The sequence below is a fragment of the Pyxicephalus adspersus genome, chromosome 4, assembly GCF_032062135.1.
Source record: "Pyxicephalus adspersus chromosome 4, UCB_Pads_2.0, whole genome shotgun sequence".
NCBI lineage: Eukaryota > Metazoa > Chordata > Amphibia > Anura > Pyxicephalidae > Pyxicephalus > Pyxicephalus adspersus.
In genome coordinates this window covers 41,547,079-41,572,338 of record NC_092861.1, presented here as the reverse complement: position 1 = coordinate 41,572,338, position 25,260 = coordinate 41,547,079, and the positions used below count along the sequence as shown (strand labels likewise).

The following is a 25,260-nucleotide window of genomic DNA, read 5'->3' as shown; positions in this document are numbered from 1 at the left end:
GAACAGTTTTTAGTGGATGAGCCAATAGGAATTAGAGAACAATTCCTGTAACAGTCTGGTTGGCAAGTATGTATAAAATGGTAAAAAGAAAAAAAAATTGCAGTTAGGTAACTACTGAAATGAGATTGAATATTTAAAAGCTACTGGAATTTTGAGGACAAAAATTTGGTCCCTTCTGTATAAAAACGGTGAAATGTTGCTTACATTTTTTTTTTTCAAAATATGGTCCTTTGTGAATGTACATAAACAGTGAAAATATTGCATTAAATTCAGTCATCAAATAATTTCTACCCATGTCGCATCCAACATTAAACAAGTTCTATTTAATCAAATTCATCTCCAGAACAAGGTCATGAACAATCATTTGGAAACACCCAGCTCTCTCATTAATGACACTGGCACAGCTGATGCGTCAATGATCAGGTTTGGGAAACTGTGGCCTAGATACAGGTAACGTATCTGTAACATCCAATTTCATGTAACTATATACAGGACAATTAAATTCTGTACTTTTCCCTTGCCTGTAAGGTTCAGCCATAAAATTTCCCAGTACCAAGAGTACTACTTTTCTCTAAAACAGAGCTATTTGATTGGAACACTAATACTTCATGAATACAGCACTAACAATTAGACCTACCCGTAATATAGAATTACATTTATGATTTTTAGCCCTAAATTTAGTCCTTTTAGCACTTTGTCCACCTAGCAAATATATCAAACAAATGAGGAAAGCAAATCAATTCTTTGAGGATGTGACATTAGTTATGTTGTAAAGCAGAACTAATTAAAGTGTTACATCTGTGGTACGTACACATAGCCTATGTCCTATTGTGTACCAAACACTTCACAGTGAGATGTACTTTTTGGTTTGTTAGCTCCTCAAAGAGGTCATCAGGTGTAATTAATTCAATTTCATAAGACTTCACAGGACCTTCTAAAAAAGCCCTTAGCACCTATGCAGTGGCCTGGCTCTTTGGGGGAACTTGTCAAAAACCCACCCGCCTTGATTGCTAAATTTCAGACTGGAGCAGCACAGACATTTCTAGGCAGGCTCTAGTTGTATGCAGCCCTCGGTTTACAATATCAATGGCCACGCTGAGCATTTATTATTAAAAATAAATCTGATGAAGGGGTCCTCCAGCCAGGAAACGAGTTGTACTGACTTGTTGCAGCTTCTAATGCACATATTAGAAAATGTGCAACATGCATTGAAATCAGGGTAAGCAATTTCTGTACAGAAAGTTTCTGTGCAACTTTGAAGGCAATCTATAAAAACTCAGCTTAGATTGTTCTAACTTTGCTAGATTCTCTATAATCCTATACCACTGAAACTGCCATGAAGAGCCTGAACTTTTGACATCTAAATAAATCCATTCGCAGGAAGAATATATGAAAGTACTGATCTTTATCTGTAGTTGCCTTTTTACATGGCTTGTATGTTATAAAAAAAACCATAGAAAAATATGTGCATACCTTCACCCACACTTACCATGCTACTGTAGGAGATCTAGATTTAATTAGAAATATATAACTTTTCACAAAACACTCTCTGGAGGAATATAAATAACCTTTTAGGATGTTTTACTGTATTTTAATGAAGTAGTAAAATGGAATCATAGAATTTGACAAAGGACAAAAGATCTTTTGTCAGCCTTATATAACGCACTACATAAAAAATAAAGTATGATCTACTGACGCACATTACAATTACAGAAAGTAAGGATACAAATAATATAATGAAATTATAAGACATAAAACATTTGTGAGATTCTTTAATTCTGAGCAGAAAGAACACTCAAGACCATAATATCAGCAAGGGTGGATTTTATTTGCAAAGTCAATGTTTTTCTTGCAAAGTCTCGGCAGTCACTCCACAGAAAGGATGTACTGCTGCTGAGACATCACAGGCATGCTGAAAGAGATAACCAATGTCACCTATCTACCACAACCCCCTTCACCAATATATTTACCACCAAGCTGACACACACCTACATCTCACTACGCCGTTCTATACCAAGAAATTTACATTGAACTCTGAGGTGTAATACATTTCACAACAGCTCTAGCAGGGAGAGTTCTCTGTAAGCTTTGGGGCCTTAACAGTTTCCCTGAGATACAAAAAAAAAAGGTGATCGATTCAACCCACTGCCATCAAAGCAGACGTTAAGGCCCAGAATAATAGGATAATAATAACATACCATATTATACCCTAAATACCCACACAATCCTGATGGCCTGCTTCACAATTCAAAAGCTGCATCTTAGGCGAAAGAGCCAGCAGCCCATCTATATGAAGCCATTGTTCCTAAACAGTCACTAAAAATGGTCACAAATGATTGTTTCAGGGGTAAGTAGTTACAGTCATGATCTTCACTGCATAGCAGTCATAGGCTTATAGTTAGTGATACAACAGAGCAGAACCTCTTTAAAGACTTCATGGCATACCTGTACATTTTCTAGAGCAGGGGTGTCAATAATCTGGCCCGCAACGTCTTTTTTGACCCCAAAATTTTAAATATGAATTGCAGCTGACCTACTGCTGCATTGAAATGGCGCTGCAACTACAATGCCCGTCATCAATGGCGTCTATAGACCAGCCACCTCTCTGCCTATGTGTGGCCCCGCATTGGACTGCTTTATAGACGCAGGGAATTGTAGTAGCGGTGTTATTTCAGTTTCAAGTATGGCCTGCGACTTCGTCTACGTTTTTAATTTTGGCCCACTGTGTATTTTGAGTTTGACAGCCCAGATCTAGAGTTTTGCCATTGTACGTCACTTCACGATTGTTTCAGGCAACGAAAATTAGAGTGTATGGACGCTAAACTCATTCAGCCAGGGAACAGATAGATTCTTTCTTGATTTTTACATTTATACAAGAATAGTCCTTTCGCAATAGAATTTCATGTCAAGACACTTCAGATATCCAAGATTAGAATGGCAAAGACTCTTTTGTTACCAGAGCCTTCTATAATACAACAATGTGCAAAAAATATTTGTTGTGATTCGAAACAAAGATTTGAATTAAGATATATACTTAAGCTTTCTAAACTAAGTGGTGCCTTAAATGCTTCAATAAAACTGGTTAAAGCTGCGAAATTGTAAAAAAAAAAAAAAAAAAAAATTAATTGAAACAAGCTCTGATAAAGCATGAGTGAACAGAATTTGTTCTAACTTTGCTAGATTCTCTATAATCCTATACCACTGAAACTGCCATGAAGAGCCTGAACTTTTGACATCTAAATAAATCCATTCGCAGGAAGAATATATGAAAGTACTGATCTTTATCTGTAGTTGCCTTTTTACATGGCTTGTATGTTATAAAAAAACCATAGAAAAATATGTGCATACCTTCACCCACGCTTACCATGCTACTGTAGGAGATCTAGATTTAATTAGAAATATATAACTTTTCACAAAACACTCTCTGGAGGAATATAAATAACCTTTTAGGATGTTTTACTGTATTTTAATGAAGTAGTAAAATGGAATCATAGAATTTGACAAAGGACAAAAGATCTTTTGTCAGCCTTATATAACGCACTACATAAAAAATAAAGTATGATCTACTGACGCACATTACAATTACAGAAAGTAAGGATACAAATAATATAATGAAATTATAAGACATAAAACATTTGTGAGATTCTTTAATTCTGAGCAGAAAGAACACTCAAGACCATAATATCAGCAAGGGTGGATTTTATTTGCAAAGTCAATGTTTTTCTTGCAAAGTCTCGGCAGTCACTCCACAGAAAGGATGTACTGCTGCTGAGACATCACAGGCATGCTGAAAGAGATAACCAATGTCACCTATCTACCACAACCCCCTTCACCAATATATTTACCACCAAGCTGACACACACCTACATCTCACTACGCCGTTCTATACCAAGAAATTTACATTGAACTCTGAGGTGTAATACATTTCACAACAGCTCTAGCAGGGAGAGTTCTCTGTAAGCTTTGGGGCCTTAACAGTTTCCCTGAGATACAAAAAAAAAGGTGATCGATTCAACCCACTGCCATCAAAGCAGACGTTAAGGCCCAGAATAATAGGATAATAATAACATACCATATTATACCCTAAATACCCACACAATCCTGATGGCCTGCTTCACAATTCAAAAGCTGCATCTTAGGCGAAAGAGCCAGCAGCCCATCTATATGAAGCCATTGTTCCTAAACAGTCACTAAAAATGGTCACAAATGATTGTTTCAGGGGTAAGTAGTTACAGTCATGATCTTCACTGCATAGCAGTCATAGGCTTATAGTTAGTGATACAACAGAGCAGAACCTCTTTAAAGACTTCATGGCATACCTGTACATTTTCTAGAGCAGGGGTGTCAATAATCTGGCCCGCAACGTCTTTTTTGACCCCAAAATTTTAAATATGAATTGCAGCTGACCTACTGCTGCATTGAAATGGCGCTGCAACTACAATGCCCGTCATCAATGGCGTCTATAGACCAGCCACCTCTCTGCCTATGTGTGGCCCCGCATTGGACTGCTTTATAGACGCAGGGAATTGTAGTAGCGGTGTTATTTCAGTTTCAAGTATGGCCTGCGACTTCGTCTACGTTTTTAATTTTGGCCCACTGTGTATTTTGAGTTTGACAGCCCAGATCTAGAGTTTTGCCATTGTACGTCACTTCACGATTGTTTCAGGCAACGAAAATTAGAGTGTATGGACGCTAAACTCATTCAGCCAGGGAACAGATAGATTCTTTCTTGATTTTTACATTTATACAAGAATAGTCCTTTCGCAATAGAATTTCATGTCAAGACACTTCAGATATCCAAGATTAGAATGGCAAAGACTCTTTTGTTACCAGAGCCTTCTATAATACAACAATGTGCAAAAAATATTTGTTGTGATTCGAAACAAAGATTTGAATTAAGATATATACTTAAGCTTTCTAAACTAAGTGCAGCGTGGTATCAGTTACTGTAAATTGTTAAAGCTGTGAAAAAATGAAAAAAAAAAAAAAAAAAACTTGATGTAAACAAGCTCTGATAAAGCATGAGTGAACAGAATAGATGTAGTAGTAACTAAACTGCATTCAGGTAACAATAGATATGCTGACAATTGCATGGAGGATCTTCTACAGGAATTATAACTGAAGCGTGTGTAGAAATTTATGTCTAAAACAAGCATCAGAGGATGAAACAATATTCATTTTATAGAAGAGTTGAAACACAACTAAGGGACTTCCATGCCAACCTTGAGACACATGCCGGATGTCAAAATGCCCCCAATGTATTCACTGCTCTAGTCAAGTCTCAAATGAACCACTTTGTCTTTATTTAGAACCAAAGAAGGGGCTTGCAAGACAAAGCAGTAATTCTGTAATTATCTAAACAGAGGTAAAAGGAAGGTTACGGTCAAATACTAGCAGCACCAGATTCACATCCCACAGAAGCATCAAAGGGCTTGTTGCAGAAGACACATGCATAACACACCTTTGATAGATATGTAGACTAGAAAATGGCAAATACTTGAAATTTCCGTTTTATTTTTTACTTTAGCAGGGGGTAAACAGGTTATATGTATGCAGACATTGGGGATCTATTAGGATCAAGTATAGGGGAGACATCAGGAGTCTTAACAGATCATTTTTCTTATGCTAGATATGCGATTCACAAATAATTTTCTGGCGGTCAAGAGACTGCTTTGACCCCAAGATCAATCCAAGTTCTTCTTTTCTGTTAGAACCACCTAGAGTAGAGGAGTAGGAGAGCCTGGGAATTATGAAGGGGTGGGGGCACAGAAAACACCTACAGGAAAGCCCAGATTGCAGCCACAAGCTTGTTTTGCTCCCTCCAATGACATTATATGCAATACATCATTGGTAGGGAAAGAGTTAAATGTAACAACTTCCTTTAACTATACATTTAGAAACTAAAATTCAACCTAAACCAGGAGGCTTGTGGCTTTCTGTGTCCTTTGTATTAGCAATAAAATTAGAATAAGTTTTCATTTTCAGTAGCTGCGCCCATCTAAATATACCAACCCATGAGCAGCAGAAAATAACCATTAACAGAAGCCAGCAAAGGAAACCTTCACAAAACTTGGTACAATGAGCTTCAGACCTGTATCAACCTAAATAATGTACCATGTGCAACTGGAGGCATGACAGACAAACACACACACACACACACACACACACACACACAGTTGAAAAGGGAAGAATGTATCATTTATAAAAAGTTAACACTCACCAGCACGCTCTCAGGCGAGGACGAGAGTGTGGGAACGAGGGGTTTATGTATGAACGCCTGCATGCCATTTTGTCTTCTACATAAAAATGTCCATTCAGTTTTAGACAAAGGAGATAAAAAATGCACAGGAATGCGATCCTTACAACCTTTCCTCAGCACGTACAAAGTTTGTATGGACTTGTGCAAGGGATTGATGTGTCACCAGAAGACTTGCAGCAGAGCTTTAAAGCTTTATCAACAATGGGTGTGTTAATGTCTGCCATCCCATTAGATAAATTACTAGTACTAGGGGAGGGTACATCAGATTATGTAAACCATTAAACAGCATTTTTTTTTCTTTAGTCAAATGGAATCTAGTCATCCTGGTTTGATTAAGTAATCAAAAGTAGTCAGACACCACAATTTTTTTTTTTAAATAAAAGGCTTCACATACAGAGAACTCTGAATCAAACTTACTACATGAAACTTAGGTTTTAAACAAGACAGGAAAAAATAGGTACAAACCTAACCTTGGATACATTGGTTTAAGCGAGAATGTAATTTTCACCAGGTCCACTAGGTGCAATTTTAACAACTTATTGTGAATGAACACAGCAACACCCAGTGTACAAAGGGAGAAGGACACCCCACTATTGTTCAGTCTGGCCTGGACCTGTGATTAAGACAAAACTAAAGATGCTTAAACATATGCATAGAAATGGCATTGGTGTACATAAGTTAATTTTCAGTAAAAGTCTGAACCCTTAACTAGAATGTACACATGCAGGAAAAAGATCAGTTCTTTTACCAAAGTGAATCTGCATTCCTTTGCACGATTTGGAAATGTTTCATGAGAAATAATCAAAGCAGAATACCTTGTTGATCTTGCCAGAAAGGCTGTGCCCTTGTGCAGCATTTTCCCAAGGCTGTTCAAGCCAGGCACAGTGCCCAACATATTTTTACAGCCACCCAGCAGTTTGCAGGAGCTACAATCTACACACTCTGAGGATGCTATGTGTAAAGCTTTACACACTGAAGCCCATCCCAGCATCACACCCCTGGGGATTCCGCATGAAGTATATGATATGGTCCTGCACAACTTGTTCTTCCATTCCCTGCATTTATTTATGCATGCAAGAATTAAAAAAAACAAGAGTGCGTAACAATTTTAGCAGCAAATGCCAATGCTACACACTGTGCGGTACATGTTTGTATGTCGTTAAGGATGAATGGCATTGTATCACACCAAAATATGTAATGCAATTGAATTGTGTGTCAGATATGTAGCACTGTTTTCCCCAGACCCATTTACCCTACCACAACAGACCAGACGGTTTGTATGAGAAATAGGTAAGGTTACAGAAATGAGCATGGCTAGAGGTTTTGACATCAACTGTGTACTGTAGGACGGCTAAGGCATGGACAATTGTCTATGCTGGAAGGGGAGGAAACAAAATGGAAGTGGGATTATTAAAGCGTTCGGTACTTTCTGGGCGCACACATCAACAACCTATGTGGTTGCCAAGGAAGAAGGAAAAGAGGCAAAGTTAGATGTGAGACGACTCCATCTATTTCTCATAAACACCAGAAGTATATGTTTTTAGGGGGGGAATGCCTTTCTCATTATTTGTGAAGAGTATTCTCTCTACTGCAAACCACTACACCTTTTGAAGATGAACAAAGGCAGATAAATTTGCAGTGCAGCCTAAGTGTTATCTATCTGTGGAAAAAAAAATAGTACAGTCACATCTGTAGTAACCAGTCACCTCTGTAATACATTTGTTTTAAGGTGTATTTTTTAAATTTCTCACTCATAATACAGTTTGGACTTTATAATAGAGGGTAGTAAGTAGCAAATCGCAAGAAAAGTTCAAAGAACAGTTATATTATTCATTTCCTTAGGACTTTCTTGTTCTCTCAAAGGTGCAGCCACAATCTAATTTGAAAGCAATGTTTACCCAGGCAAGTGTCACAAGATTTGAAAACAATTGCATTAGTCACTGATTTTTCTTCCTTTCAACAATAGAGCTGACCTAGAAAGTTTGGATATGTAAACCCTTTGGCTGTCCGGTACATTTATGTTGACTCAGTGTGACATAGCTTAATCTTGTCCACTTGTTATTACAAATTACTCAAACCAGTTCAAAGTAAACCTATCCCAAACCTGGACATTTCCTGGCATATATTATAAAAACAAAATTTTCTTTTACAGCAAACCATATATCAAAATGACAAGAGGGTGAAAAAAAAAAACCTAGGCACATAAGTTACATATATATAGCACAACTTTTCCGCTACAAGTTAACAATGGTCCCACCTCTACTTACTATCTACAGGTAAATGTGTAATCCTGAACTCTGGATGGCACATTGAACAGCAGTAACCAGCTATCTGTACCTGCCCGCTCCCTCCTGTGTAATTACATTGTCAATCACTCCAGAGATATCCTACATGACAAGGAGCCAAATGTAAACAAAAGGAGAAACACCATTTCACTGCCTGCAGTCTGCTCCTACCCTGAAAGGTGTGTGACTGAAAAGCTATATCAGCCTGTTCCATTTCATGGACATGGAGGGCTGCAGCAACATTTTGGAGGCATGGTCAAATTTGGGGTAAGGAAAAAAAATGACATACATATTACTGAATGGTGGAGAGATATTACACAACATGTAAACACCAATGAAATAGAAATATAACCAGAAGGTATCTCAGTAACCGATACCTACCTCCATGGCTAGCAGACAGGTACTGACCTGGTAGCCCCTAATGCTGATATTGTGATCCCACAAGAGGTATGTATACATACTTCAGTCAACATGCACCATCTTTATAACAGGAAATAGAAGACATTAGGAGTGCAAGTATACTTTATAAATGACCCTGTTCTCAAAGCATGTAGACACATCTAAACTCTTACAAGTAATCAAGGTACATCTTTGTGTCTGCTTCATCACTCATTGCTTTTACCTGGAGGTTATCAGGAAAAAAGTGTTGAACCCTTTCTAACACTATACCAAACTAGAACAATAACTGGAGCAGAACTGCACCATAACACAACAAATTTATTCCCAGAATCACATCACGTGATATAAAGTCCAAGAACAGAATGCCAGGTGGTACCCATATGGTTATAAATGCCGTACATTGTTCCTGTAGTTTGGATGCAAAATAAAATGTCTTATCATAGAACAAAGTCACTTACACATGGCAAACTATGAAAATATACATGTACATGTTATATATAACATTAGGTTCATGGCACCAATTTTAAATCAGGCTTCATAATAGCCAATATAAGCATTTCCTGCTTACAGGGCAATCACAACTTTTATAAACATCTTTCATTGTGGTTGCATTAAGGTGTTAGTGCTGTGTGCATATAACTTCTGGAGTATTACTTACACTGGTAAAACCAATGAAGCAGCTTGGAGAGCTGCAAAACATCAACAACAGTTGAATGTGTAACTATTTCTAGAAATAAAATAAATCACACAAATAAGAACCTTCACCGACAGGGTCATTCCTTAGGAGTCACACACGCCTGGTAGAAGTGACGGCTACCAGTCTGATGTTATGCACGTCGAACACTGTCAGAGCTCAGTTGCGAAAAAGGCTCATGTGCACCTCACAGTCACAGCATTTGCCCAAGAAGTGGGCAAAAACATTCATGGTAATGTAATGTTTAATATGTGCTCTTTTTTATAGTGACACCATACTCTACCATGACCACTAGGTGGCACTCGAGCATAAAACATTAAAAAATAAAATGAATATATGAAAACAGAATGGTTTATTGAACTGGTTGTTTAAATACAGTGTATAAATATGTATAGTCATTTTACAGTACATAAGCTATTAAGAAGAAAAAGGTACAGTAACTTTCACAATGACATGATTTCAGTCAGTTTGTATGAAAGTGATCCTGTTGTATTTATCTCCTTATTAAACCAAGCTGTTCAATAAAAAGGTTAAAAGAAATGGAAGTAAACAAGTATTCTAAGGCATATCAAGAGGTGGTCTTTTATATATCTTTGTTCAAGATAAGCTCCATGTGTTAAGGTTTTTAAACCTTTAAATATGCTAAGAAGAACTTTTGTTGTTATAGATCAACCATCCTCACACAGGATCTATGGAGTCCTAAGGTTTCTCCAGAGGTTGCCTGTATATGATGCCCAACATCACTCAGTCAGTGGCGTCTGTGCCTATTTCATATAACAATTGAAAATCATCTTTGTGGTCGTCACCAAGGGTAGTATATTTCCCAAAGACCACCAATGTAAGGGGATAATCTACTACCGGCCAGCAACACAGTGAGGCCCAAAAAGTTATTTAGCATGGGATTTGAATACCCCATGAATCCCATAATATATCTATACCAATTATATCTAAGACCTAACTGAAGAGGTGAATGTGCTGTGAGATGTATTCATTTTGTCAGGGGTTTCTGGAATGCCAAGGACACTTGTAAAAATGGAATAAAAGCTCCTCCGTGTGACTCCATTACCACCATCTTTCAGAGCTGGAGTCTTTGGTCCTCATTACAGAGCGTCCTTGAAAGGCACAACCCATGTATTGTTTTGGGTTGCACTGTGCAAGCACTAGAAGGCAAGTACCGTAAACATTTTATAGCACCAGGGATTTTTTTAAATCTTAGAGAGAATTGTCCGAAAAAAGAAAAACATCCCCAGAGCAGAAGTTCCCGTTGAGGCCAGAGGTTGGAGAAAGTAGCACCACACATCAAAATTTGAAGCAGATGGGTTACAGTAGTCCACACTGGGTACCTCTCAACAGCTAAAAACAGGTACCTAAGGCTTCTCCCAAACTCTATTTTGCTGCAACATTCAGCTAGGGTCAGAAGAAACATAAAAGCATGGTTCATGGTGCCTTAAATCAATCGTTCAGGCTTGTAGAGTAATTGTAGGGGATATTTTCTTGGTACACTCTGGCCCCTTAATACCATCTTCTGATGACTACTTCCAGACAACACACTGTTTTAAACAATTTCCCTGTTGAGTTCCCTCTACTCAAATGGCCCCTACAGCCCTCAATACAATAGATTATTTTTGGGATATAGTGGAATTGAAAATTTGCATAAAGGTTGTACAGCCGACAAATCTGCAGTAATTGTGTGATGCTATCGTGGCAATGGTTGTCAAACTTAAAAATTCCAACTCTTATTTTTACTGTACTAATTATACATTTTGTAAATTGATTGGAAACACGTAACATACAAGCTTCCTGGGATAAGTGACATAGGTATCCGAGGGAACTCTGCGCTCCCACTCAGCCTTTACCACCACGACAGAAGGGAAGGAGCGTAAACCAAAACAAAAAAGATAACCTTTTTATATAATGTAACACATTCAGTGATGGTAAAAGAATAATCCAGAATTAAATTATGTATGAAGTCAGACTGCATAACATATTAGCTGAAATCCATACTAATAAAACCACTTTTTGCTTGGCAAGATTTGACAAAATTTTGTTGTCATATAAAGTTAGTAAATTCCATGAAGATTAAGTAATAAATGTCCCAATGTAGAAATTATATATTGGGATAAAAAATTTTTTTAAACTCATGTTCATATAAAACAGTAAGAAAAGAAAAACGCAAAAACAAAACAAGCACACTCAACATTAGAAAATGCTATAGTGTTAGCCAATTAAAGGTAAAAGGACTCAAACTAGCGAATAACTCCCCTTTACCCTCTGCCCCAACGTTCTCTGGAATCTGTTGGCCATGTGAGTAAATAGTCAGAATTTTAACTGAAGTAACTTAAAAGATTGATGTTCAATGGAGTCAATGCTCTTCCTTCACCCAAGCCAACATAACCAATGGTTTTATTACTTTTTTTTTTACAGCTTGTCAGAATAAAGGTTTGTCCCCAGGAAAACACTTTTTTTTCTTTTAGTTTTGGATAAAAAATAGGGAAAGGTTGGACTGTGCCAAGTTTTTATTGTTGTCTGTGTCTCCATCAGACAGACCCACTCCCCCCAATGTGCACTGGTAACCGCTGTCTAGAAAGAATGTCTGTCCCTAGAAGAATGGATCAGGGAAATCTTTCAATAGGGAAACTTGTACTAGGGAAAAATCTAACAGGGGAATTCCCCCACTTTGCAAAATTGCATCTGACTTCCTGATTTGTTTCTGGGACAGGAATGAAAATTGTCCAATTGTACCCCAAAAAAAAAATTAGGGTGCTTAACAAGATTTAGCTAGAAAATGCTTTGGCACCATTTTTTATGTGCTGCTGTGTCTTGTAAAAGGAGAACAAGCTTTTCTTTGCACTAAACGTATTTTGCACATTGCAGCATAAAGATGAAGAACCTTAGTGAGCAGTTGTGGCATAAACACTGCATATTATTCATGACAACTTTTATTCCAAAGGAAGTTCTACTCTACCCATAACAGAGAGAAAAAAAAAGTTTGGGTGGGAAACTTTGAAGACATCATTTACAATGTAAACCTATCATTACACATAAAAAAATTCAATATTCAAAAAAGTATTCTCCCCTTTGGAATTTTACATGTTTTGTTGTAACAGTACATCCAATCATAGTAATCACAGTAAATAAAGATCTCTGCAAAGTGATTAAATTATTTACAATGGTTAAAAAAAAAAAAAAAAAAAAAAAAAAAAAAAAAAACTGACTACACCCCAGCTTTAATATGGCATACATAAATCACCAACAGCGCACAAAACTTCTTCCCAAAGTAATAGAGATGGGAGGGTTTGACATGATTGTAGTATGAATGCACGTTTATCTGGATGTTCCGATTTCTGTTAAGTTAGTATCTTAGCATAAACTAGTACACTTTGAAGACAAAATATTAGAGGATGAATACATGAAATCAATATCCAATTTACTGAGGTACTTTTAAGTCAATTAAGAATTGCAAAGAGTATGGCACAGCTGTAAATCTCCAAAAAACAAAATACCTATGACAATTCTGAAAGAGTAACTGATGTTTTCACATCTTTAGAGTGATGCAAAATATAAGCAACCTCACCTACAGTTTGCCAGAGTGAACAAGCAGAAGTCAAGTGGACCAGAACTGAGCTTTTAGAGTGTTAAAAGAAATGCAATGTTTGGCAAAACAGTGCAAGTAAAAACAGTGCATAGTGCAGCACAGTATTGACAACAACAACCCCTAAAGATAAGACGTGTGTCGTGAGACAAATAGATACTCTGATGGAAAAAACCTTAATGCAGCCTGTGTAAAATATGAAGAGATCATGGGAGGACTATATTCAGACAATGAATTGATTCCAAATTTTATAGAAAATGATAGGAGGAAGCAGCCATTACATCTTAGGGCTGAAGTTGAAGTAGATTACCTTTACACTAACATAACCCACACTGCCCCTGTCCGAAGCAAACTTAGAGATCCAAAAGGCTACCACCTGGCATTTTACCTTTCCCTGCAGCAAGTCTCCCAGCATAGATCAGCCCTATTCCCTCCTATGTGGAAAGAATGGAACTGTGGGGGAAAATATAGGTAGGTGCACATTGTGGGAAAGATGCTTGAGTGCAATTCTCACCAAAGAGGCTTACCTAGGCACTGGCAAAGTAGTGTAGAATTTTAGAACTAGCAGAAAACAGTTTGTCATGCTGATACTTCCACCAGGATACATTTGAGCATAAACCAAAAACAAGAATATGTGCTAAACAGACTCTGGCTTGTTAACGCCTGCTGATTTTGTGGCTTTGGTCTCAAGCTCTAGGGAAAAGTCACATAGCAACCTTAATGGCAAGGCTTAAAATAAATGCTTCCCTGAGGAACAAAAAAATACTCTGTTTGTGCAGTAGGAAAATGTCTGTAATATAAAACTTTAAATACCGACAAAATTAAAACTTTGAATACAAACTTAACACAGTTTCATCAGCAAGAAAAATGACAGTATGATTGCAGTATATGAATTTCTACATGCAAGAATCTAGTAACAAAAAAGTTAAAAATTATGCAACACACAACAGCCCATTCCTCTAAAGCACAAGCCCACCTGTTTTGCACCACAAAGTTAGTAAGGCATATTTCAGATTATGATATTAAGAATTATAAAAATATATACATATACACCCAATGATGCAATAAAACAAAGGTGCTTTGACGATGGCACTGCATTTTCATTTTGATTAACAGCATCTCCGAGTTTTAAAAAAAATCATGTTTTCAGAGTGGATACTATGTAACATTTATTTAATTTCTCATTAAACCCTACTAGAGAAGCACATGAGTTTAAATACACTTAAATGGGGAAGGGGAATAGATCCTCACTACAGGATTAAGTTCGGCACTTGGCTCTCTGCTCCCTTTGCAGTGGCATGGTAACTACATAGCTGTTATTCCTAGAATTGGAGCTGGGAAGCAATGAATTGCATCATTCACTGTGCAACCACCACCGTCAGTGGTACATGCATGCTCAGGGAGAAGGAGATACACCTCTTGGTATACAGAGTATAAGCACAGTGTTCCACTGTGCAATACATATGATTAAACAGAGAGCTTTGTTCTAAATCCTGTATTTCATGGAGCTGAATAGAGGACCTATTTGAGCAAGGGAAATGACTCTTACCTTCACTTTTTCTGTTTGGGACAAAGAAAAGGGTGCTAAATCAGGCGGTGTTCACAACCTTATTTCTCGTTTACGGTATCCCCTGCTCCCTTGACTGCTATAATTCAGTTCCAGGATCTTCCAAAGCAAAATAGAAATACTGTAGATCTAAAAAGACTAAAGAAAAAAAGTTGTACAAAATTAGATTTTAAGGAGCTCCCCCAGCATACATCAAGGATTTAGGAACTGAGGATTCTGGAGCGGAGTGGAGATACATTCTTTCTCAGTAAACCGAATTAAAACATGGTGAATATAAAATGATCAGGCCCAACTACTCTAATACAATACGGGTGGGGCAAGTATTTATAGAATATTTACTTTTCTAAGAATATATAAAATATGCTTTGGAAAAGGCTGTCTAGATAAGACAGGGGCTTCCTGTACCATCTTCCTTCAGACAAACATGTGCGTTTATGTCAGAGGGGTGATAAGATTTATATTTAAAAGTAACCTGTAAAACAGCCATTATCATACCTGTCAAAGCATCAACAGCATTGGATGCTAGCATTACCAAAATTTTGTGTATGGGATATACATAAGGGTATAAAAAAAACGGGTGAGAAGGTCAAAGAATTAGCCTCATCTGTTTACACAGCTTTTACAAATGAATCCTATTGCCTCCTAGACTATTCAAGAATTAGGTTCAGGAAATACACATCTTTGCTCAACCTGAATTAGGTCATGTGTTTCTGCGTTTAAGGCAGCTGTAAAGAAAGTTGATGGTTGGGGATAAATAATATGTCAAATTACTCTTACAATGCTTATAATTTGCAAACCTTTTCCATCGATGCTAAAATGTGTAAAGCCAAAAGTTTGCAGAGAAACCAAAAGGTAAATTAAAGGGCAATCCACCAATTTGGGGGGGGGGGGGGGTAAATTAGACTCTGCCACCCACCTTTGATGCTTTCAAAAATTTTTTAGTTGGTGAGAAAGAAAAAGGCATTTCTGTGTGAATTCCAGCAAGCCCTTTACCTTGATTTCATGGTGTAGTTTTTTTTTTTTTTACAGGCGTTTCATAAGCATGTGCTGGTAAAATAGAGTTCTGTACTGCAATAAGGGTGAACTGGCAAAGGAGACCAGTTAACTGGAAAAAAAAATCTTGAAACGCTAAATATGCAAAAAATATGTAAAATAAAATATAAAAAGGCACACATCTGGAAGACTTGAACTGGATTTGAGCATTGAAGGGAGCAGGAAAATCCTGAGGAATAAAAATTGGTTACTTAATTTTAAATCAAAATGATTCACATCCCAAGCTGCCCACACCCCAATGGAGACGTTGGTCTGCACAAGCTGTATCATTTATATAGCACCATTTCCATTTGGTTAATGCAAGAATCAAGCTCACTGCAAGCTGTCCATGCAAATATCTGCCTGTGGTCATTTTAGTCATACCTATCACCCATTTTCTTTGAACCATGGAACTTCACTTGAAATGCTTCATAGAAAGCTGAGGAAGGATTCCTGCGAGACCCAAGAACCAAATGAAAAACAAAACGTAAACATTTAAAGTGTATGCAGTGTGGAGATCAAATAATAATAAAGCAAAACAGCCCTATAAGACAGAAGTAAGCAGGTTTTGAGAAAATGGTTTCCTAAAACAAAATGGAGATTTACCAACATATCTTGTCAATTTAAGGGCTTGCACCCGAATTCATTTGAGTGGCTTAGATCTCTGCTTTTACCCGCACTAACAAGTTAAAGATTGTGTGAAAACATGTATTAATAGACTTCTTCACATCAATATTTGGTAGTAATTTAGGTCCAGGCGGCACATACTGCAATATAAATGCAATTACTATAATTACAATAAAAATTAAGGAGTATTGGTAGGCAGAGGAAGATCTGTTAAACACTACTAAAACTAGGCTTGATGTCATCAGTCGGTATAAACCAGCCACTCCATGAAATCCTTTATTTCTTTATAAGATGCTTGGGGTTAGTGGAGCAAGGAGTACTTTCTGACCATTAGATAAACACCTCTGAGACAGGTTCTCTGTTCAGCCATCGGTACACGAAGCATTCGTTCCACTGACAACCTATAAAACAGTTTTTGCTAACCACCAATGTAATGGAGCATTTTTCACACCGACCACAACTGTAATGGGGTCCTTTACCTTCTGACTAACAATCTAGGGAAGCCTGGCCCTAATGGCCATCAATGTGAGAATTTCACTGATCACCAATAAGGGTCTCAAATGACTCTTCATGCTAATGTTCCACATGCTAGGGATACAGTCATTTTCCACAGGGGGTTCCCAAAAACCTTAAAGTTTTTTCAATGTTAAAGTTGAAAAAGACTGTCCTAAATAATTAAGTCTTGATTTTTTTTTTTAAACCAATGCGCAACAATTTGAAAATCTATATGCACCAAAAGATCACTACAGATATCCAACAGATAACCAATTCTCAATAGATGTATTGCACAGCTATGATCGTTTTCTTTGGCCACTGGCTACTGTTTTACAAGAAATAAAAGCCAGGAACAAAATTTACGTAGGTTTTACATCTTTACACCATCTTGACTTTACTCCTCACTACATACTGAATAGCGGCCACCTTTTGTCTTTTACTTGACATACATGTGCCTATGAACTGGCAAAAGCCTGAAAATTCAAAGCATTCACATTCTCCCCCATGACCTGAATAGTTCACATTTCAATTGACTTTGTAAGTTTGAAGACAGTTGGCAGAAAATTGACAGGAAACTTTGTCAACCAAACCAGAGGCTCCGCTGCGCTTTCCTAAACATATCAAGCCAACAGCATGGCACTTTGTAAAGTCAATCTGCGCAACATCTGACTAAAATGAGTATTTTGATGTCCATATCCGATAATGGTACAATTTATCAGCTACAATTAACAGTGCACAAGCAGCTCTTTAAGCAAATGAAGTAACAGGCACCTAAAATCAAGGGCCTTACAATTAGGGTTTCAGCTGGTTAACTGCTGTAGCTGACAGTTCACAATCACAGCCATTCATTAGAGTTCCTGGAATGCAGCCTGTGCAGTTCATACTGGTCAGCTATCTATGGAAAATGAGCTGTGCTCTGTTCTTATTCCAACACAGTCGTATTCTACCTTGGTGCCAAGTAGAGGACTTTTCAAGGAATTTTATCCCATACATGCAACAACTAGATTTCAAATATACTTTCTTCGGATAGAAAACATTGGAATCTACGAAGCTGTGTGGTTAAAAAACAGCTCCTTAGGCCTCCATGGTACTCGGGGTAGGGTATAGCCATTTTATTACCTAGACATATAAATTTCCCCACTCTCTCCTCTAGTGATAAGCATAGATGGATCAATGAGCGATGTTGGGGGGACTGCTGTCAGGTTTTTGCCCAAGACGAGCATGACCATTCCATCTCAGGCAAAAATTTGACGTGTACACAGATTTACAGCACTAAAACAACTTTAAAATGAGCAGTCACTGAGCTGTCTAGCTGTGTGTGCTAGGACACAACTAAAAAATAAAATTGGATTTGTACTAATTGCTAACATTAGAAACGCAGCGTGTTCCATAAAAGGTAGGTTTTTTTACGTAAATGGATTCACTCACTCACTCTTGCTGGGTCTAGTTCCGTATTGTAGTTGACCTACTGTAAGGATATTATTCTTATTTTAGTGGGGGTTCAGCTTTAAACACCCATCCTGCAGAAGAACCTGGCAGGGGTTTAGAGAGTAGGGAGACATTATTTCCCCTTGTATCTGTGTAAGATTTAGGGAGAACTAATGCCTAGTCTGCAAAAGCAATTAAGAACACAACTATAGTAAATAATAAATATGCATCAGTGTAAGTAAGACTGTCACTAAATATTAGTTTTCATATTAAAAAAAGCAAAAATTGAGATACATATTATTGCTACTAATACTATTATCACCTCCACCAGCAGATAAACTGTTGTAGACATGATTCGATGCTAGCCATTTATTTGAGCAATCACCATTCCCATTCTGAGTCTGAATTAAAACATTAAAAAAGTATATACAGAAAATATGTGCTGGGTCAAAGCATCGATTCTTTTCCCACTCACTGTATAATGAAAGCATTGTCTCAAAACCAACCAATAGAGTAAGAAACCAGCAGTGTCGAGCGGAAGTTACAGAGGAAATAAAATGACAGCACAGAAATTTGAAATCACAAATGTCTTCTTGTATATCATTAATCTTTTACGCTTTACTATGCAAGCCAACTTTTTGCATTATTAGATTTTGCAATAAATCTATCTAACTGTTAATGTAATGTGTACCATAAATTCTTTTCACAACCAGCAACAGAAAAAGATGTTACAATCCAATACACTGGGTATAATCGTGAACACAAAAATAAGTGGTTCCAGAAATCAATAAAATCATTTTTTGTTTGTATACAGGCGACAATAGAATAAAATAGGCAACAGCAATATAAACTTGGTGTCAGTCCATTGCAGACAAGGGACATTCACAGATTTAATTAACCTAGGAATAAATAACTTGACACATATGTAGTGCATTTTTTAGTTTTGGAGTGGGGAAGGTTTTTGTTCCTCCATTGAGATCAGTGCTCTTTTTGTCCCAATAACCACCATCAAGACAAAAAAAAAAAAAAAAAGTTATTTAAATCAAGAGGTGAGAGAATGTCTCCCAATGGGAAGAACTGATCTGGTGGCAACTGTAACCAAATTGATAGATTTTAACCATTCCATTCTCTGTTTAAAGCTACATTTTTGGCTGTACCTCCACAATGAGATATTCAAAAAAAGGCAAACATCCAAACCTGAGGCCAATGTATGTTAATATAAATTTGAAAGAAATAAGAACATTAGTAAATCTGAATGTTTATTAACATCACAGCACATGCATTAATAAGCAGTGCACCAATGGAAAAGTCAATGGTCATTGCCAAGAATGTATGTGAAAAATGTGCATTGAGAAACCAAAAAAATAAATGAATAATGAATGGCTTGCCATTTAGTGACAATGGTACGTGTAGTCTTTACTTTGCTTTATGAAAATGATAAAGTTATTTTATTATAAGACTCTCTCAGGAGTGTTGGTGTCCTTTGTCTTGTGCCCATCTGGTATTGCACAAAGATCAAACCACAAAGTGTAAATTGAGATATAAGTACCAAACAATTGCTAAAGATTCTAAAGGCGAGGACACATCACTTCAATGGGGTGAAGGTAAGAGACAGTACCCATAAAAGCTAGTTTAATTCCTTATCTTGTCCCATTTTAATACATTACACTTCTCATTCACACCATAGCAAGTGTGTATAGTAATATTTTTTAATGGTATACTGCCTATTTGTGATGAACAGTTCTATGAGAAATAGTGCACTTGTAGATGTGTTTTGTGCACTACAAACAAACATAATTAGGCTACTGTAACACAGCTCACCTATATGTATGAAAATACACACATTACTACACAAATATATATATAGGCCCAAAGATGTGGTGGAAGCGAAGAAAAATAGGCAACATTCAACTTTTGTGTATTATTTTCAGGCTATGAAAGGCAATAAAATACAGACGAAACCTGGTAGCCAGAACACTAGTTTTAACAAAAATATTTTCACCTGCTATTACCTGCAAAAGCCTATCCTGTGTAGACATCCAGATGTCCCAAGACTGCTGCCATATTAGGGCCATTATTACAGACCTGGAGATTTCTGCCACAGGCTCAACCTTTTCCAACTGAGTTTGAGAGGTTGGGATCCTTAAACCCCCCCACATGGTGGCAGCAGATTGTGGAGCAGTTATAAGAAGTGACATGTTGCTTTTACCTGCACAGTTGCCTTGCCTTCATGCAACCATGCGCATAAAAAGCAACATTTGCCCCCTTTTGGGAACTGAACCACGTTTTGTCAAAGAGCTGTCAGCTCTGCGATTGGAAACAGCGGATCTGAAAGGGCCCTTAGAGGTGAGGTCAGTAGCCCTGGGAGACCAAGATGTCAATAACCTGAAGTAGTTTTTGTCTTAACCTTTCTTTAAATAAAATATGTAGACCGGTAATAAGACACTCCAAGAAGAGAAAGAAGGGCTATAGAGTGATAGGGAACTGACCACTGTTTTTTTTTTTTTTTTTAACAAAGTTTCTGTTGAGCATAAAGTTCAGCAACCAGGCAAGCTGCATTTTCAAAAGCAAAGAACAACAATGACTGTTCACACATCCCCAATGAAAGGTTCACTTTAAAGAGAGCAAAAGGGACCGACCAGCACTCAACAGTTACGCCGAAAGGATGAGTATGACCCACGGTGCTACAAATCTATACTTGTAGGATAAACACAAACCAACTCTGAACATTTCATCTGTTAGTTCCCAGGAATCCAAATATCAAAAGTGATATTTAATACATGTCGTAATATGGTCATTATAATGACCTAAAATTATAAATAGCAATTCAAGTTTAACCTATTTACATTTTTTGTGTCATTATAAGCCAGGATATTTCTATGTGCTTTGTTTCATTTCTTTAACAAAAAAACTGGCTACAAGTGCACCATGCAATTCAAATTCCAGAGCTCCGTTCTAGGTCTAACTGACTATCTGAAAACTATAAAATACTTGTTCGTTTTACAGTTATTCACTCAGAATACAAGTTATGATAAAGCATAGATAATTCAACTTCAAAAGTGAACAGAAAAAAACTTCTCCAAAAAGAAAAAAAAAAAATCTTCAAATTAACTCCACAAAACACAAAGAATTTGCGTTTTGTCATGATCACATAATAGAAGTCTGAAAATCTGGGTTAGTTTTCATGCCTCTGGAGTAGCCTTACTAGCCGGTAACTATTTTTTCAGACATTGGAAAGTTTGGCCAGGCTAAAGACCAAACTAAAGTATTCACAGTTGTAAGAAATGCAGAAAACAGCAAAGGTAGTGGGGTGGGTATGCAGTATTTGTTTGCAGCTCTTGATATTTTTTGCTAGCTACTTTGTATCATGAAGTGTAATGATTAGACAACCAACACCTTTATATTGTTGGTAACGAAGGTCAAATCTAAATTAAAAGGCACACAAACATTCAGAATTTAAAATGCTACCTCATTGCTTATATCCAGGCCAAAAAAATAATAAAATGTGTTTCATATAAAGCTGTGGAGAAACTTTACATGTTCAGAGTTCCCTGCAAACAGCAGAGGTGAAGTTGGGCTCCGTATACAGGTAATGGAAACTCCCCCATAAGATGTGCTTTACCCTCCGTTACCATACAGCGGTGATCACATATGTACAGATAAAGTCTTAGAATATATCCATTATTTTCTAACTTTGCAGTGAAATAAAGTATTGAAGTGTTATTACAATATGTGTGTGTGTAAAAACACATTGGTGGCATTACCGGAAACGTTTGCACAATACGTTTTATGAATATCCTGCCAGCTCGCATCTGTTATAAATTTGGTCACTAGGTTTCCTATGTCTTTGGCACTCCTCCTCCATGAATGAGCACAACTGTCATGTGAGAATGGCTGCTGTGTAACACACACATACACAGAATGGAAATAAGACACACACACACATACCAACCATTGTTCAAGTTTATCGGACTCCTAAATATAAGAACATCCTCTGACACTAGGATTACCACACACACAATATAAAAAGTGACAGAGGATCCAGGTGGGGGAGGGAGTTTGTTCACATAGCATGAGTTGCAAATCTATCATTTCTAAGTTATACCAATATTGCCTTCATATTTCACACTGATCAGTAAAACGTGGAATTTCTGTACCTCCACTTTAAATGAATTTGTAACTTCAACACTTTACAAACCTGTCCTTCAAGGGTGTCATTACCTGGTACATAAACACTACAGGCAAGTCCCTGGAAACATAAATTCATTTACAGTGTTAGGACAAATATGAAATGCTTCATTCATACCTGTCATCCTCACCATCAACAGGAATAGGTAAACCAAATACGGGTAAATGAAGAGGGTTTGTAAGAGTGTCCGTGATAGGAACCTTCACAAAAGACTTCTCTGAAATCAGGGGCATTGCCGGCTGAGGTAGAGGTTCCGATTTTCTTCTGTCTTCAATCTGACCGCCCAATAGCGGAGTCTGAAATTGACCAACGTTTGACTGTGGCAGACTTGTATGTACATTTGCTGTTCCTTGCAACGGTGGAAGCCCAACTGTTGGTATTAGGCTGTTACTCCGACTGACAGAAGTATGGCTACTCAGGGGGGACTGTACAAATGTAGCAGGAGGAATTGGCATAGTAACAGAAATAGCAGACACACTAGGCACACTACTTGATAGTCCAGAAACCCCTGTACTAGGAGCAGCCACGGGGACATTCTGCACTCCAGGAGTCATGGCATGGTGGCTGCCCACAATGCTACCCCCACTCACTTGCTGTTGACTTATAGATTTTTGTTGCACAGCACCAATGGGGGTCACAGTTGCTTGCCCCACACCTCCTCCCGCTTGTTGCATATGAACTGGATGGCTCTGGGGGGTTTGCCCACTCTGCACGGATCCTTGGCTGGCGGAGTCACTAGTTTTAGAATGAAGACCCATAAGTTGAGCTCCGCCGGCTGGCAAGTGCTGGCCTGGAAGACTGGATGGAGGCCCAGTACCTGCAATCAGCGATGTTGCGGGTTTTTGACTTGTTCCTTGTGACTGAATAACTGTTCTATGCTGTACATACTCGGAGGCCTGGGTGACCATCATATGCCCCGGCTGTATTTGTGACTGGGAATAGGTGAACTGCTGACTGGCAGAAACATTGGCCTGCTGATTGATGGGCTGAGCTATGGAGACATTTGGAGGGCCACTTGAAACCATGTTCTGTGCGGGTACATAGGTCTGGCCTTGTGGCCCGATCATCTGCTGGGAAGTGACCGCAGCAGCCTGGGATACCGCTCCACCTATGGACTGCTGTCCAATGACAAAATGCTGCTGCTGGGGGGGTTGGTTCACCTTGTCCGGCTGTAGCAGCTGTGACACAGCAGTAAGTGAAGGGTCAGAGTCGGCTGCTAGGTGCAGCACAGAGACCACCACCGAGCCCCCTGTGGCCCCCAGCCCACTGTCCCTGTCTGCAGACTGATCGTAGGTGCTCGTGTGTCTGATGGAGTCCCCAGTCCTGGAGATTAAAGTGCTGTCCGAGTCCTTGTCATAATACTCCGTGCACGTCCAGCGGCCCCTCCTATACGGCTCCCCGGAGCTGTGGTCAAGTTTGATCACTCGGAAACGTGAGCTGCAAGTGGCCGCCGGAGGGACGACCTGGGCGGCGGGAGGCTGAGCAGTGACAGGCGGAGCGGTGGCAGGCGGAGGCCCGGCTGCCTGGCTGCCCATCCTGATCAGCGATCCCTCCAGGTTGGGTGACATGGTCCCGGGGGTGTCGGCCTCTCCCACATTGTTCAGGGTCTCCTCTGACGAGCTCCTTTCCACCACCTCCTCAGGCCCGTAGTCGGTGGCCCGGGAGACATCAAAGATCTCGGACGAAACGTCCTCTGTACGGGACTCGTCGGGGTCGTCCAGGCTCTCTGTGTCCTCGGTAATGCTGCTGGCGGCCTGGGCCGTGGTCACACTGGTGATCTGGAAGCAGCTTTTCTTCTTAGCCGGCATCTTGGACATGTTGCTGCGAGGGGGGCAGAGCCCAGACACGTTCCCCCTCCCCACACAAGCGGCGGCGGCTTCTTCTGATCGCTGACAAGGAGAGAGCGCGGCTAACGCAGGCCTGACATCCCGGCTCTGGTAGTATTCAGTCCTCCGGTGCAGGCCTTCGGGCCCGGCCTACTCTTGTCACCAGAGTCCAGGGATGCTGGGGGAGAACAGGCCGCTGTCACCCAGATGGCGCTGCCGGCTCCAGCCTAAGCTTGAAGCCTGAGGAGAGGATGGAGGGGGGAAAGGCCGCAGCTCCCCCGGCTCTCCCCTATCTGTAGTCCGCAGCAGATGACATGTCAGGATTAGGCTGTGGCGCTGCTGGGAAGTCTCACTATACACTGCGCTCAGAGGAAGTGAGAGACGCTGAGGAGGCTGAAACTACAAGGAGGAGAATGTCTGTTAGTGACGACTGGGGGGCCGCGACTCCGCCCTCCCGGCTTCCACCGCCTCTACGCTGAAATTCAAAACCCCACTCCGCCTCACTCTTTGCTCCCCTCCTCAAAATGGCCGCCAGGGGCACTGTGAGGGAAAAAATCTCAGGAGGGTGGGGCTTGGGACATGGACGGCAACCTTCTATTGGTGGAGATGAGTGACGTCAAGCGGCGGGGCGTTGGGCGGCAAAAGGGGTGTGTGCTGGAGTGATTCTGAGAAGAAACCATTCCCCGGGGATATTAGGGGTGACGCTGGGGTGCAGCTAGGTATGCTCAGTGCCGGGAATAACCCTGCAGAGTTCAGTCTATGGAAGGAAAGATGTGTGAGAAGTGCTGCGGACATCTCCTTACAGTCATTGTGCTCGGCTGCTCACATTCCTGACACTTCCTGCTGTCTCTGTGCGGCAACACGTCA

The 25,260-nt window shown here is 39.2% G+C and overlaps 1 protein-coding gene across 4 annotated transcripts in view; it reads right to left on the bottom strand.

Annotated features, from left to right (window-relative positions):
• The window catches only part of TSC22D2 (TSC22 domain family member 2), a 30,234-nt gene extending 5,324 nt beyond the window's left edge, over positions 1–24,910 (bottom strand). Inside the window, exons 1-3 of one of the 4 annotated variants that reach the window (XR_011920278.1) lie at positions 22,685–24,910; positions 16,213–16,281; positions 14,779–14,934 (exon numbers count right to left, since the gene is read on the bottom strand). Coding sequence is in view for 2 of the 4 variants with exons in the window: in XM_072407940.1 (XP_072264041.1) it covers positions 16,213–16,281; positions 22,685–24,384 (1,769 nt within the window). In the remaining 2 variants the exon portion in view is untranslated. The remainder of the gene's footprint in view (positions 1–14,778; positions 14,935–16,212; positions 16,282–22,684) is intronic. The other 3 variants (XR_011920279.1, XM_072407940.1, XM_072407941.1) reach the window with 3 other exon arrangements.
• Between the last annotated feature and the right edge of the window lie 350 nt (positions 24,911–25,260).